This window comes from Cetorhinus maximus, chromosome 20 (assembly GCF_964194155.1).
Source record: "Cetorhinus maximus chromosome 20, sCetMax3.hap1.1, whole genome shotgun sequence".
NCBI lineage: Eukaryota > Metazoa > Chordata > Chondrichthyes > Lamniformes > Cetorhinidae > Cetorhinus > Cetorhinus maximus.
The window spans coordinates 64727729-64742043 of NC_135898.1; the positions used below are offsets into that span (position 1 = coordinate 64727729).

At 47.0% G+C, this 14315-nt stretch overlaps 1 protein-coding gene across 3 annotated transcripts in view; it reads right to left on the bottom strand.

Annotated features, from left to right (window-relative positions):
* adam12a (ADAM metallopeptidase domain 12a) overlaps positions 1 to 14315 on the bottom strand; it is a 445440-nt gene that overhangs the window by 95033 nt on the left and 336092 nt on the right. For all 3 annotated transcript variants that reach the window (XM_078564869.1, XM_078564868.1, XM_078564867.1), the window contains exon 11: positions 293 to 441. In XM_078564869.1, coding sequence (XP_078420995.1) covers positions 293 to 441 — 149 coding nt within the window. The remainder of the gene's footprint in view (positions 1 to 292; positions 442 to 14315) is intronic.

Consider the following 14315-nt stretch of genomic DNA (forward strand, 5'->3'; position numbering starts at 1 on the left):
CCTTAACTAGCCCATTAATTAATGGCGGGCGCGAGTCGAACTTCATCGCCCGCCCAGCGAAATATCCCGATGGTGCGCGGTGGTGTCGGGACGCTCGCCCAACGTCACCACATATCATTTTACACGCTGACATGCAGGGCCCGTGCCCCCGCACGTCACCCAGAAAATTCTGCCCTTGTCGTCTTATTTATTTTACTTCAGCTTTGGAACATTTCCTTGGATAACTTCCAAGCTTCAATGGCAAAGGCGGACAATCACATTCATTATGCTATTTCACTGTAATCCTGCTTACCCTGTAGATGGTGTCATGATGCAGCCTCCTTTCTCAGATGATGCCTTGCAGGTGCAGCCACGCTCAGGAGTATCATGGTTCATGCCAAAGTTGTGGCCCAGCTCATGGGCCATTGTTACCGCTGCTCCAAGAGGATTGTCTGAATGATCCTGGTAAAATTAGAGAATAACATTTCTACACATTTCAAAGTTTGTACTTCAGAAACAATATAATGTCATCTCAAAAAGTCCAAAAATCAAATAAAATGGTAACAAGAGGCTGATTACATTTCATTTACAGTATAAATCAGTAAATGAATACCTGAATATCTTTCTACTGAGAGACTTCAGTTAGACCGAGCATCTACATTCATTTTCCATTGTCATGGCAACATAGGCACAGGGGTAGGCCATTCAGCACCTTGAGTCTGTTCCACTATTCAATACAATCTTGACTGATCTGTGTCCAAACCCTATCTACCCTTTTTAGCTCCACATCCCTTAATGCTCTTGGCTAACAAAATCTATCAATCCCAGACATAAAACTATTAATCCAGCATTTACTGCTTTTTGTGGGAGAGAGTTCCATACTCTCTCCAGCAAAAAAGGATCTCTTTATCTATGCTATCAATTCCTTCCAAAACCCTAAAAATCTTTCTCAAATCACCTACTTTCCATCTATATTCCACAGAATATGAGCCTTGTTTATGTAATCTCTCCTCATAATATAACCCTGGAGCCCTGGTAGCATTATAGTGAATCTGCACTGCACTCCTTACAAGGACAATATATCCTTTTATGGTGCAGTGTCTAGAAGTGGCTTAACTAGGGCTTTGTACGGCTGCAACAAAACTTCCTATCCTTTATATTTTAGCTCTCTAGTTATGGAAACTACAGTTTAGTGATCAATGTGTGTTCATGGACCCCTAAACCTCTTTGGACCGCCACTGTTCCTAGCTTTTCACCAATTAAATAATACTTAGATCAACTCCTTCTGTTGTAAGATGCTATGTATAATTCAGCAGGTCTCATGAAGAGCTTCTGAGTCTTGTATAGTTTAAGTGTAACTATACACATAGGGAAAAATCCGCTCCCCCCCCCACCGTTAGGGGGGAAGTGCAGGAGCGGGCGAGGGCAGGCGCGCCTCCAATCGGTGCCCCCAATCCGGGGCGTACCGACATTTTACATGGGTGAGCCAATTAAGGCCCGCCCAGCGTGACGTCCACCAGGAAGTGCTTTGCGATCCCTGCGCAGGCGGCAGGAGATTCCTTTAGCCGGGAGTGCGCTCTTTTGCGCACGCGCACGAAAGAGTGCACTCATCTCCCTGAGGCTAAGTGCTGCCTCAGGGAGATCACTTCGGAATTAAAACTTTTAAGACAAATGTTTAAAAATTTTTCCTGACATGTCCCCTCATGTGACATTGTCACATGAGTTGGGACATGTCCATCACTTTAACTCAAAGCTTTATTAAATATTTAAAAACCCTCATGAAACCTCATCCTGCCCGTGGATGAGGTTTCATGCTTTTTCTTAAGCCTGCCACGGCTCCTGGCTTGCCCGCCAACCCTAAGGTTGGACAGGCAGCCCTGTCAATTACCTAAATTGGTTTATTAATGGCCTCAATAGGCCATTGACAGGTTGGCGGGCACACAGCTGACTTGGCTGCACCCCCACTGACCTGAAAATGGAAATGATGTAGGGTGACGTTGGGAGTTCCACCCGACGTCATCCCGCGTCATTTTATGCGTCGGCGAGCTGGCCCTGCCCCCACTCGCCGACCGGAAGATCCTCTCCATATATACAGTATCAGGTCTAAATTAGGAGCTGTTTCCATGCTTGCATCTACACACGTCTCTGTCCAGTGCAAGACTGCCCTCTAGACTTGGGTTATGCGATCCTTTACATCACACTGTGGGTGGTACTGTACCCAATCCCACATTAACCCTTTCTATGCCAGATCCTTATATTACGCCTTCTTGGACAAGATTGCCTCACATTTACTACTTCCACTGAAATACATCTGCCACAGTTTTGCCCACTCACTTAATCTACCATTGTCCCATTTGTAATTTTATGCTCCTATTTATTTACTAGTCACCAATGTTTGTGTCTTGAACAAGTGTGGACATATGGCTCCCTGACGTGTTATCTAAATCATTAACAAATATAATGAATAATTGAGGCCTCAATACAGAACCGTGTGGAATACCACTGGTCAGTTGCTTCCAATTTGCATACAAAGTCATTGGGCAGAATTTAGCCCTTGGCTGGCGGGTGGGCCCCACTGGCTCGGCAGCGGGCAGGCAGCCGCTATGCACTTCCTGTTCCGGGGGGTTGGAGGGAATCCCCAACTGTCAAAGTGCGTTCTTTCGTGCATGCGCGCAAAAGAGTACACCGCTCCCTGAGGCAAAGTCCTGTCTCAGGGACTTTAGTGAAAGGTAAGTAAAGTCAAAAAATAGAGACATTTTAAAATGATTAACATGTACCCCTCATGTGACAATGTTACACGAGATGGGACATGTTGATAACAAACTCATAAAATTTATTAAATTTTTACAAAACGGTAATGAAACTTCATCCCGCCAGTGGATGAAGTTTCATTAATAATCTACAGGCCACTGGGGCGCCTGGCCTGCCCGCCAGCCTTAAGGTTGTGTTTTTCAGTCCATTGTAGGGTTTTACCTGGAGCTGGTGTACTTAGTCACCGCCTTTGTCCCTTCCGACATGGCGTGCTTGGCCAGTTCCCTGGGCAGCAGCAGGCGCACGGCGGTCTGGATCTCCCGGGAGCTGATGGTGCTGCGCTTGTTGTAATGAGACAGGCGGAAAGCCTCACCCGCGATGCGCTTGAAAATATCGTTCATGAACAAGTTCATGATGCTCATAGCCTTGGAGGAGATGCCAGTGTCGGGGTGAACTTGCTTCATCTTTGTAGATGTAGATGGAGTAACTCTCCTTCCTGGACCTTCGGCGCTTCTTACCGCCCTTTGCTACCGGTTTCTTTAAGGCTTTCTTGGCTCCCTTCTTGGGAGCTGGTTTCTTCTCATCCGGGCAGGGCATTTAACTATCTTAAATGGCCTTAATTGGCCATTGACAGGTCGGCCGGCAGACAGCTGATTTCGCTGTCTGCCCGCCTTCCTGAAGATTTAAATGGACCGGGATGACATCGGGGACTCCTCCCGACGTCATCCCATGTCATTTTCTCCTCAGCGAGCGGGCCCCGCCCAGAAATCACTGAGGGGAAAATCCTGGCCATTATCTTTACTCTATGTCTTCTGTCGCCTAGCCAATCTCCTAACCAGGTCAATAATTTGACCTTAATTTCCTGAGCTGTAACTTTAGCTAACAGTCTTGTATGTGGAACCTTATTGAATGACCTCTGGAAGTCCATAAAATCTACATTCATAGATATTTCCTTGTCCACTACCTTAGTTCTCTCTCTCTTTTCAGGTATCATGCCCTAAGAGGGCATTGGCGACCATAGACCTCGTGTTAATCTTGCTCTGGAAGCATGGATCATCTTTGTTGGTGGTACGTTCATCCAGTTTGCAAGGCTCTTTAGAAAGATTGTTCTTTGTCTACCTCGATGTATTTACCATTCATCTTTCCCATCAGCATCAGGCTTTCCAAATCATGATTTCTTATTATGTGCCTAAGGAATCTCAATTGTCTCTTCCTGATGTGGTTAGCAGAGTTCATTTGGTCTCAGATTTTACTATCATCTCTTCATTGGTTGTGTGACTCATCCAAGATATCTTCATTATTTGCCTCAGAAACCACAAGTCCGCAGCCTCAAATCTTCTCTGCATTGTCTCACTGATTGTCCAACACTCGTTTCCAAATGTCAAAATTGGTGTGATGGAGCACTCCAGGATTCTCAGCTTGTTTACTTTCTACTTTAGCCACTTTCTACTTTATAGTTCCTAAAGGTTACTACTTTAATTACTTTCTTTAAAAAATCAATTAGGTTTGTTAGACATGACTTATCCTTTACACATCCATGTTGGCTTTCCTTAATTAGCTCATATTACTTTAAGTGCTCCTTTGCTCTGCACTTAATTATAAATTCTAATAATTTCCTCACAACAGATATTAGATTAAAGGTCTATAATTTCCTGTTTGCTCTGCCTCACCTTGCTAAAACAACAAAGTTACGCTCGCAATTTTCCAGTCTATAATTGAGAGCAGTTTGGAAAAATATGGCTAAAGCACATGCAACTTGTTCATCTACTTCATTCAAAATCCTAGGCTGGAAATCATCAGAGTCCTGTCAGAGGGTGCAGGCTGCTCCAAGCATTACTGAGCTGAATGCAGATGCTAAGCCTTAGAGGCCATCAATGAAGAGGATAATTCTGGGACAGCAGCAAAAAAAATGTGTGATGTGCTGGCAGATTTTCCCGTCACACTACGTACACTTGGAGGGAGATTGGAGGAGTCCACCTCGAGGTCTCAGGCCCTCATGATGATGTCTTTGGCCATTGAAAGAGTAACTACCTGAATGGAGCATTAGAGTCAAACGATATGTGCTGGCCTTCATGAAAAGCTTGCACACTCAGAATGATATCTTAAACAGGATTGATGAAAACCCAACATTTGCCCCTCAGCATCCCAATGATTTGCAGCAATATGCTCTCCAGCTCATTGCCAGCAGAGAAGCGCAGGTGGACCATGATAAGTTGGAGAAAGGGGACATAGAAGTGGGTACTCTTATCAAAACACTTCCACCTCTCACTTATTGCCCCCTCCTCAGCCAGTGCCCACATGCTGCCCTCTGTCCCGAGGGTGAAATCTGACCTGCACAGATTCAGGTGGGGCAGTCTGAGTCCAAAACTCAGAGGATGTTAGCAAAGAGCGTCTCAGCATTCAGAGCAGGGAAATAAGTAGCCTGTTTCCACCTTTGCTGAAACTAGGGTTTGTACCATTTTCCCATATTTCCTATTTTTACCTGCTGCCTAGCAAGTGACCTTCCCACTTGTGATGAAAGATACAATGAAGCTTAATGATGAGCAATGGGTTTCTGTGACAGGGAATGTTTTGCTGATTGTAGGACTGCTTTGTACTGGGGGATGGAGAGCCAAGTGGATTTAGAATGCGGGGGCACTGGTTGAATCTAAATAAACTGTTCCAGAATTAGCCCATCCCAGACAGCAATGTGTACAACTGCTGATGCCCTGGTCACATTTGACCCAGATCTTCCAGTCTCCAGATCATCGGAGACGCGACGTACCCACCGCAAGATGTGCTTTGGGACCCTGCAGAAGTGTCGACGCAATGACTCCTTGAGAATTGTCTGGGAAGTTTGAAATTCTGATGGGCATCTCCAAAAAGGTCTCTGACTCTGAGATAGAGTCAGAGGGTGGAATCTTCCCAGATTTGCACTAAGTGCAGTAGTGTGGTCGGGCAGAATGATGCTTTACCCGCCGGTTGCAATGGTGGGTTTTCATGCCATATCATCCCAAACCCGCTGCATTACTTATGCATTCCTGGGAAACATGCCGTTTCCATGGTGGACAGTTTCTCATTCGCCAACCATGCTATCACCTCACCGCTTCATCACACCGGGCGTCATATTTAAAGCCCAGTAGTGCACACATCTCAGGGCTTCCAGTCCATGATTACTGCATGGAAGATGTCCACAAAAGGCAAAAAGACTGCAGCCCCAAGGTTTAATGACATGTTGCTGGGATGCCATTTGGATGCCGTGGAGGCCCGCAGTGATGTCCCCTACCCCTGCTCTGGCTGCGGGACCGGCAGTGGCATCACCAATCCAGCGTGGCAGGCCATGGCATTGGTGGTCAGTGCCAATGCTGCACAGAAGAGGTTGGCCATCCAATGCAGAAAGAGGATGAATGATCTCACCCGTGCCGCCAGGATATGGCAACCATCTCATCATTCTAAACTCACACACTCAAGCCCATCACACATTCACTGACATCTCACTCACTGCCAGCTCAAGGACATCACCATTTACTCTCACTCACATACCCTCACATCTCCATCTGGCCTCATCTCCTCTGGAGACAGCCTCCTCAGCCTTCACCATCTTGAGGTCACTTGCACAGATCAACATGTGTCCCCCACACACACTCTGGGTTACCCTCCTTCCCCAGTACACCTCTCGTCCTGAAACCTCTTCCCTTGCCTCAGGCCACTTCTCCCCCTTCCTGTAGCAAGACCTTACCCTGCAACCACAGAAATGCCATCCACATATGGCTAATCTGGTAGGTAGAGACCTACACGTGAGCCCATAAAAGTGATGTGGTGCTGCCTGTGAAGCCTGGCGCTGATGACTGCAAGTGCTGACCGAAGCAAGGTAGGCAAACAAACCTTGAAGTCCTGAGTGAAGTGCAGCCCGCCAGGTGCCTGTCACTTATGTGCTGTTGTGAAATACGTTGGCGTGTTTTCCCGCTGTGGTCGGACGATCCAGCGGCCGGCAGGGGGGAGGGGGTGGGGGGTGAGTCCGGCGGGCTGGCCTTATAATGAGATGCTGATGTATTACAATGAGGTTCCCGACATCCAATGGTGGGAAACGCAGCCCGCCATTGACAGACTGAATGCATGATTGTAAACTGGTTTCACACCATCATGAAAATGATCACGCCATATTGTCTACTCATGCCACCGAACATGCCCAATACCGGCGGGCACAGAAAATCCCGGCCGGAGTGTTCGCACTGTTCATACTTACTTACCTGGATGATTAACCAGGAAACGTTAGGCAGAAAATCCTAGTCTTACTCCTTGGTATCTATACAACTGACACCATGACTCCCCATTCGAACCCCCGGCTACCCCTCAGATGCTCCCAACCAATTCCTGACTCGAGCTGACTAGACCCCACTACTCAACTCCCCACCCCGTGCCTCCGATTACCCCCCAAGAAGCTTGATGCTAACTCGTATTCGAGATTCAAAGAGCTTAACAAGGGTGATTTGATGCAGGATGGAAGTGTCCTGGTAGCTCCCTGGGGATCCTCCACAGACATGCTTGATAATCTTTTGGTGCTCGCACGTGAGCTGCATATTGATGGAGTGGAATCCCTTACAGCTGATGAAGACTTCTGGGTGCCCTTATTTCCATACATGCTTAATCAATGACCTTCTGGATTTGTGGGAAGCCAACCAGAGCCACAAACCCAAGCGCTTGCTCATTCCGACAAGCTTCATCAGTGGAAAAGTGTATCGAATTGACAGCCCTGGCAAATATGGCATTTGTCATCTGTGTGACGTATTTGTGGGTAGAAGATTGCGAAATTTTGCAAATATCTCCTGCAGATACTTTTAAGGAATCAGGCGCAAAGATTTTGAGTGTGGTGGTCACTTCGACAGCCACTGATAAAGTATTGCCGCCAGATCTACATGGCAGCAGATCTTCCATCAGGAGACTGCAAATATCTGCGATCACCTAATGTGATATCTTGAGTTTCCTGTGGCACTGGTGTTTGGACATGACCAGGAAGCTGACCCCCTGCCTATAGATCCTGTGTTGGGGGTAGCACCACCTGCCAGCTGCCACTCTTCTTGGATCTCATCTGAGGTCACAGGTAAACCTGCGTAAAGAGCATCCATGTTGAACTGATGTTTGGGAGAGGGAATGTGTCAATCAGATGCACAAAACTCCAAAGTGGTGGAAATGATCCCCAAAGTAGGAAAAGCACACTTTCAGAAAAAGTTCTGTAAGCAAAAGCCTTTCACCTAGGCGAGGGAGCAAGTGTGAGGTCTCAGTACTTAAAATATTTTTTTTGTCTCTGCCTTTCATTTGTTCAATACCCTCAGTTTCCACTGTCGTTTTACCTTTCTTCCACTGGCAAGTTCCACAAAACTCAGGAGTCCCATGCACCCATAGTAAAAATTGAAACCTCCAGTTAAAACAGCTATTAGCTATCCCTTAACATATTTAAATTGGCGACACTACTCTTCCAAGGGGATTTCTTGCACACTGCTGAATGCAGTTGAGTTAAAAGCAGAAGTCAGCAAGTTCAAGCAGGAATCCCAACACGCAGTCAATGTCAGCGCTTCTAACCACCTGCCCATTCCCAAACCCATTCGCTCTGTTCAGTTCAAACTCTTCCCAAAGTAATTGTTCAACAAGCCTGTAATTACCTTATTTTCATTTACGATATTACCCTCATCTGTTTTTAAAGGGCCCACATTATCCTTGACTACCCTTTCTCTTCTAATATAACTGTGAAAACCTTTTGCGTTAATCTTGGTATTCATCATAAGTGTCTTTTTTCTACTTCCTATTTGCAGTTCTTACTATCCTTTTTGTCTTGTTTTGTTTTTATAGCTAATCCCAGTCCCCTGGGTCGAAACTACTCCTTGCACTTTTGTATGTCTTTTCCTTTAGCTTTATGTTATCTCTCACCTCTTCTGTTGACCATTGGGAAACAAAACTGTTAAATTAAAGGAATAGTAAAGATAGTTTTCTGCTTAGGCAGAATTTTGGGAAGCACTGGAAGTGATTGACACTGGATTAATGGATAAAACTTTATGAAACTGCGCTCTAGGCAGGAAGCCTTGCCCACTGAGATCACACATCAGGTCTGCTTCAAAATAACATCTGCTCACTGAGGGACAGATTTTGAAAAAAAAAAACTTCTTTTGTTGTCATTCTCAATGGGCTAAGTCTAAATAAGCTCAGTGGACAACTTTATACCTGTAAACCTGTTGCTAGAGTAGCTTTGTGGCATTTGGCCAGTAAGTACAATGATCTGAATTGAGGAAATAGTTTGCTCACCACTGGTGTGTTCTCATTCAGAAGCTCATAGCATGTAAAACATGAACACTGTTGAATGCTAAAAATGCTGAATGGTTAGTCTTTATAAGAAAGTAAGTGTAACTGGTGGGACTACTTTTGTGCTTGGATTAGGGGAGGTGGGCAGAGAGGGAAGGGGAAAATAGAGATCCCAAAATCAGCTCCCACCACAACTGTCCCATTGAACATTAATCTGGCTACTAATCCACCAATCTCTTTAACAGATATTCATTCAAACCTCATAAACCCCAATCTGAGAACAAGCATGGCCATCCCCACTGATTCAACAAATTGGTCCTACCAATCAGCACCCCTAACGAAGAAAAACCTGGCATTTATCCCATCAGTAATGCGGACAAAGATGACGTTACCCTCTCTCGCTGAAGAAAGCTTATTCTGCTGCCACTAAGCTGTAACTAGGCCTTCCCCACCGCTTTAAGAGAAAGGGATTGTGGGAATTAATCCTGGGTCTTGAGCATGCTGTCTGTGGACCGGGTTTCAGTTCATTGGTGGGCAATGGTGTGTTGATTTCTGCCCAGTGTTTTTCAATTTCTTACTTTGGTTTGCGCATATTTTCACTTATTGTTCCCTTTGCTTCACCACAATTCTTTGGGCAGAATCTACTGCTCTCGAGCTTGGAGGGGGGAAGGGCATGTAATTAGGCGGAATGGTGGCGTACCTGAACCCTGCCGCCTGCCCACCTCCACCAGAATTAAGTTCCGGGCATGAAGGCCCATCCTGCCCCACCGGCCCTTAAGTGACCAATTAATGACCAGCTTAAGGGCCTCATCCCACAGCCACCAGTATTAATCCAGAGGCAGGTGGGCCTGTCGCCATGTGGCCCATGTGGCAGCTAAAACCATGCGGCCTGCTTGTCACCTCCAGGGTGGGATCCCTCGATCAACAGCACTCAATATCTGATCGAGGGACTGGACATTGGAAGGCAGGTGTCCCACTGAGAGCCAACCCTTTCTGCTGAATCCCCTGCATCCCTCTCCCCATGACCCCCCACATGAGAAATTCCCTGTGGCCTGAGTCAGCTCTGTAATCCTGGGATTCTGGTCCTTCTCACATGGCCTTCCCAGTGACACTGCTGCGCACAAGACCGGCAAACTTCTGATTGGCCGGCAGCTCTCAGTAGATGAGACTTCTGTCCTGGGGTCTTGATTCCAGGGGAAGGCCCGCTGGTGATCTCACCACTGCCTGACTGGCTTGTAGTTCAGCAAGCCTTCCGAAAAGAGGCGGCGTTGGGTTTCTCGCTGGCTCTCCAGCCAGCTGGCAAGACCCCTGACGCCTTAACAAGATTCCGCCCTTCGTTTCCTGATATTAAAAAAAAATTGTCTTTTTTGGATCTAAATTGAACTACTCATGCCTTCCCACACAGTACTCCATCTGCAATGAGCCACTTTAGATTTAGCTTTGTGCAATGAGAAAGGGGTACTTAATAATCTAGCGGTAAAGGAGCCTTTGAAGAAGTATTGAGTTTGAGAGAGATTTAGTTAAGTCCAAAATTGGGTCTTAAATCTTAACAAAGCAAACTACGTAGATGTGAATGGTGAGTTGATTATGGTAGATTGGGAAACTAGATTAAAAGATACAATGGTCAATAAGCAATGGCAAACATTTAAATAATAAACAAATAATTTGCAATAATTATACTGGTTACTTAATCTGTGTATGGCCCTTTGTAACTTCCTGCTCCAATATAATGGGAAGAATTTGTCGCCCCACGGGCGGGTACGTGCCCGACCCAAACTGAAGTGAAATAGTGCGCGATGACGTCAGCTGAGCGTCCCGTCATCATCGCACACTCTCGCGAACTTTCGGTCAGCAGGTGCGCGTGAGAGGCGACAGCCTGCCCACCAACAATTAAGAGGCCGATTAAGACCCTTAAATAATTAATTAAGTTGCATTTTTCACTGCCCGCTCGGTTGGCAGGCAGATGAATAGGCCAGGCGGCCTTTGCATTTTTCACGAAACCTCATCCATGGGTGGGATGAAGTTTCCAACAGTTACTAAAAAAGAACAGTAAAAATGTTTCAACATCCTTTTTTACATGTCCCTCTTCATGTGACTGAGTCACATCTTTATGTCATTTGTTTATTGTTGTATTTAAAATTCTTCAGCTCCCTGAGGCAGCTCTGTGCCTTCAGGAAGCTTTCAGTGCGCGCTCCCCCGTGCATTCGCACACTTCAGCGCTCGCACTCCTCCCACCCCCCAGCCCAGCAGCGGTGAGCGTTTCAGGGTGCCTTTCACACTGGCTGGCCATTAATTGTGCAGCAAAGGTTCACCAGGCTGATTCCCGGGATAACAGGATTGTCATATGATGGAGAGACTGGGCCGACTATTGGCTTGTATTCATTGGAGTTTAGAAAAATGAGAGGGGATCTCACTGAAACATATAAAATTCTGACAGGGATAGACAGACTGGATGCAGGGATGATGTTTCCTCTGGCTGGGGGTTCTAGAACAAGGGGTCACAATCTCAGGATACAGGGCAGCCATTTAGGACTGACATGAGGAGATACTTCTTCACTCAGAAGGTGGTGAGCCTCTGGAATTATCTACCACAGAAGGCTGTGGAGGCCAAGTCACTGAATATATTTAAGAAGGAAACACATAGATTTCTGGACTCTAAAGGCGTCAAGGGGTATGGGGAGAGGGCAGGAGTATGGCGTTGAGATAGAGCATCAGCCATAATCATATTTATTGGCGGAGCAGTATCAGAGGGTCGAATGACCTACTATTTTCTCTGTTTCTACCCACCTATTTCAACACTCTGGGATGGAGATCATCAGCTTCGGGGATTTATCAGCTTTCAGTCCCATTAATTTCTCCAGTGCTACTTTTTTATTGATACACATTTCTTTCAGCTCCTCGGTTTCACTAGTTCCCTGGTTCTCTAGTATTCCTGGGGGGTTTTCCCTTATCTACTTCCGAGGAGACAAACACAAAAGCCAGAATTTTCAGCCTCGTTGGCGTCGGGCGTCATGGCCGGCGGGGGTGGGAACAATATGGCAAGAAGGCCAAAAATCGGTTTCATGCTGTCGTGAAACCAGTTTGCAATTGTCCGCTCCACCCATCAATTACGGGCCACAATTCCCACCGCTGCTGGTTGGGAACCTAATTTCAATACTCAGCATCTCATTATAAGCCCCACGTTGGATCATTTGGGCCCATGATTGCACGCCGATGTGCTTCATCACTGTGCATAAGCCACGTGCACCTAGCGAGCTGCACTTTGCTTGGGACTTTGAGGTTTGTTTGCCTACCTTGCTTCAGGCAGCACTTGCAGTCATCAGCGCCAGGCTTCACAGACAGCACCACATCACTTTTAGGGGGGCTCACAGGCAGCTCTCTACCTAGCAGACCAGCCATAAGGTGGGGATGGGGTGGTTTTTCAGTAGCTGCAGGACTATGGCTTGTTTGGGGAAGGGGAAGAAGTGGCCTCAGGCAAGGGAAGAGGCTTCAGGGCGAGGCCTGTAATGGGGAAGGGAGGTATCCCAGGGTGTGTGTGGGGACATGTTGATCTGTGCAAGTGGATTCAAGATGGTGAGGGCTGAGGAGGCAGTCTCCAGAGGAGATGAGACCAGATGGTGATGTGAGGGTGTATGTGAGAGAGTGAGTGGTGATGTCCCTTGAGCTGGCAGTGAGTGAGATGCCACTGAATGTGTGAAGGGCTTGTGATTGTGTGAGTTTGGAGTGATGAGATAGTTGCCTTACCTTGGCGACACGGATGAGATCATTCATCCTTTTTCTACACTGGATGGCCAAACTCTTGTGTGCAGCATTGGCACTGACCACCTCTGCCACCACCTGCCAAGGCAGAGTGGTGAGACTGACGGGACTCCTGAGGCCAGACCGCAGGTAGAGGACATTGTGGCAGGCCTCCATGCCGTATCTCAGTGATGTGTCGCTGAATCGGGAGGCTGCACTATTTCCTTGGTTTTTGGCACCATGTCATCACTGGAGCATTCCTGGGCTGCAAGTATTGTGAAGTGTACACGCAGATGCAGTTCGAATGTGGCGCCCTGCGAGAGGAAGTGGCGAGGTAATAGCATGACGGGCAAATTGGAAGCTGCCCCCCAGCAAGACAGCGTTTTTCCTGTGGCTGCATAATTAATGAGGCGGGTTTGGAACGATATGGTGCGAAAACCCGACATTGCCACCGGTGGGTAAAACGACATTTTTCCCGCTTGCTACTGCACTTTGTGCAGATCTGGGATGATTCCCGTCCAAAGGTTGGAATTTTCCATTCCGGGACTAAGTCCCATGGTAGGGGCAGGAACGGTGAGAGTTTCCTGCCGGGGAGGCCATGCAAATTCACACAGTATCGCGTGATGCTGACCTAGTTAATTATGCAGTTGGGGGTTTCCCGATGTTTTGCACAGCTGGGCGGGCTGGATGGCCAGCACCCCACCATATCAAGGCGCCATATTGAAATGGCGCCCGGACATCAAATGACCTACCATTGAAGAAAGAAGATGGACCTCCTGGAAGATCCTGATGACAGATGATCCACCTTCAAGAAGCTACTGCAACTCAAAGATCGACTTGGCAGATGCTCCACCCGCCCACAGCTGCACGTGGTGTTCCAGGCTCCAAGGTCACTGGAAGCCTCCACCTTACCTCCCAATCTCCGCAGGCTGCCCCAGGCCCTCTTCAGGTAAGTCCCGACATCTCCACACCACGTTGGTCCAGATGTGTTCTGGACCAGCTTGATATCCCGCTGGAGGCACGGACAATTGGACAGGGAGACGCTTCCGGTCGGGCCTTCATCTGCATCCCATTAACGGGTTTCATGCCGGTCTCTGGTGGGAATGGCAATCTGCCATGATGGGTGGGAATTTGGGTTCCCGCCATCATTTTATGCTGATGGGAAACTGATTTTTCAGCTCCCGCTGGATGTTACCTCCTGCCTGCTATTAAACCCGCTGTAGTGGGGACTGGGAAATCCCATTTAGTTTCTCTGCCATTTTAGGTTCACTTGTCTCTGTCTGTAGTGGGCCCACATTTGTTACTGTTAATCTTTCCCTTTTTTACATACATATGGAAGCTTTTACAGTCTGGTCTCATGTTACATCGCTAGTTTACTTTCATATTCTATTTTCTCTTTCTTTATCAGTTTCTTGGCCCTTCATTGTTGAATTCTAAAATCTCCCAATCCTCATGTTTACAGCTTTTTTTTGGCGAATTTATAAACCTCTTCCTTTGATCTAATACAATCTTTAACATCTCTTCTTAGCCATGGTTGGATCACCTCTCCTGCTGGGTTTTTTGTGCCTCAAAGG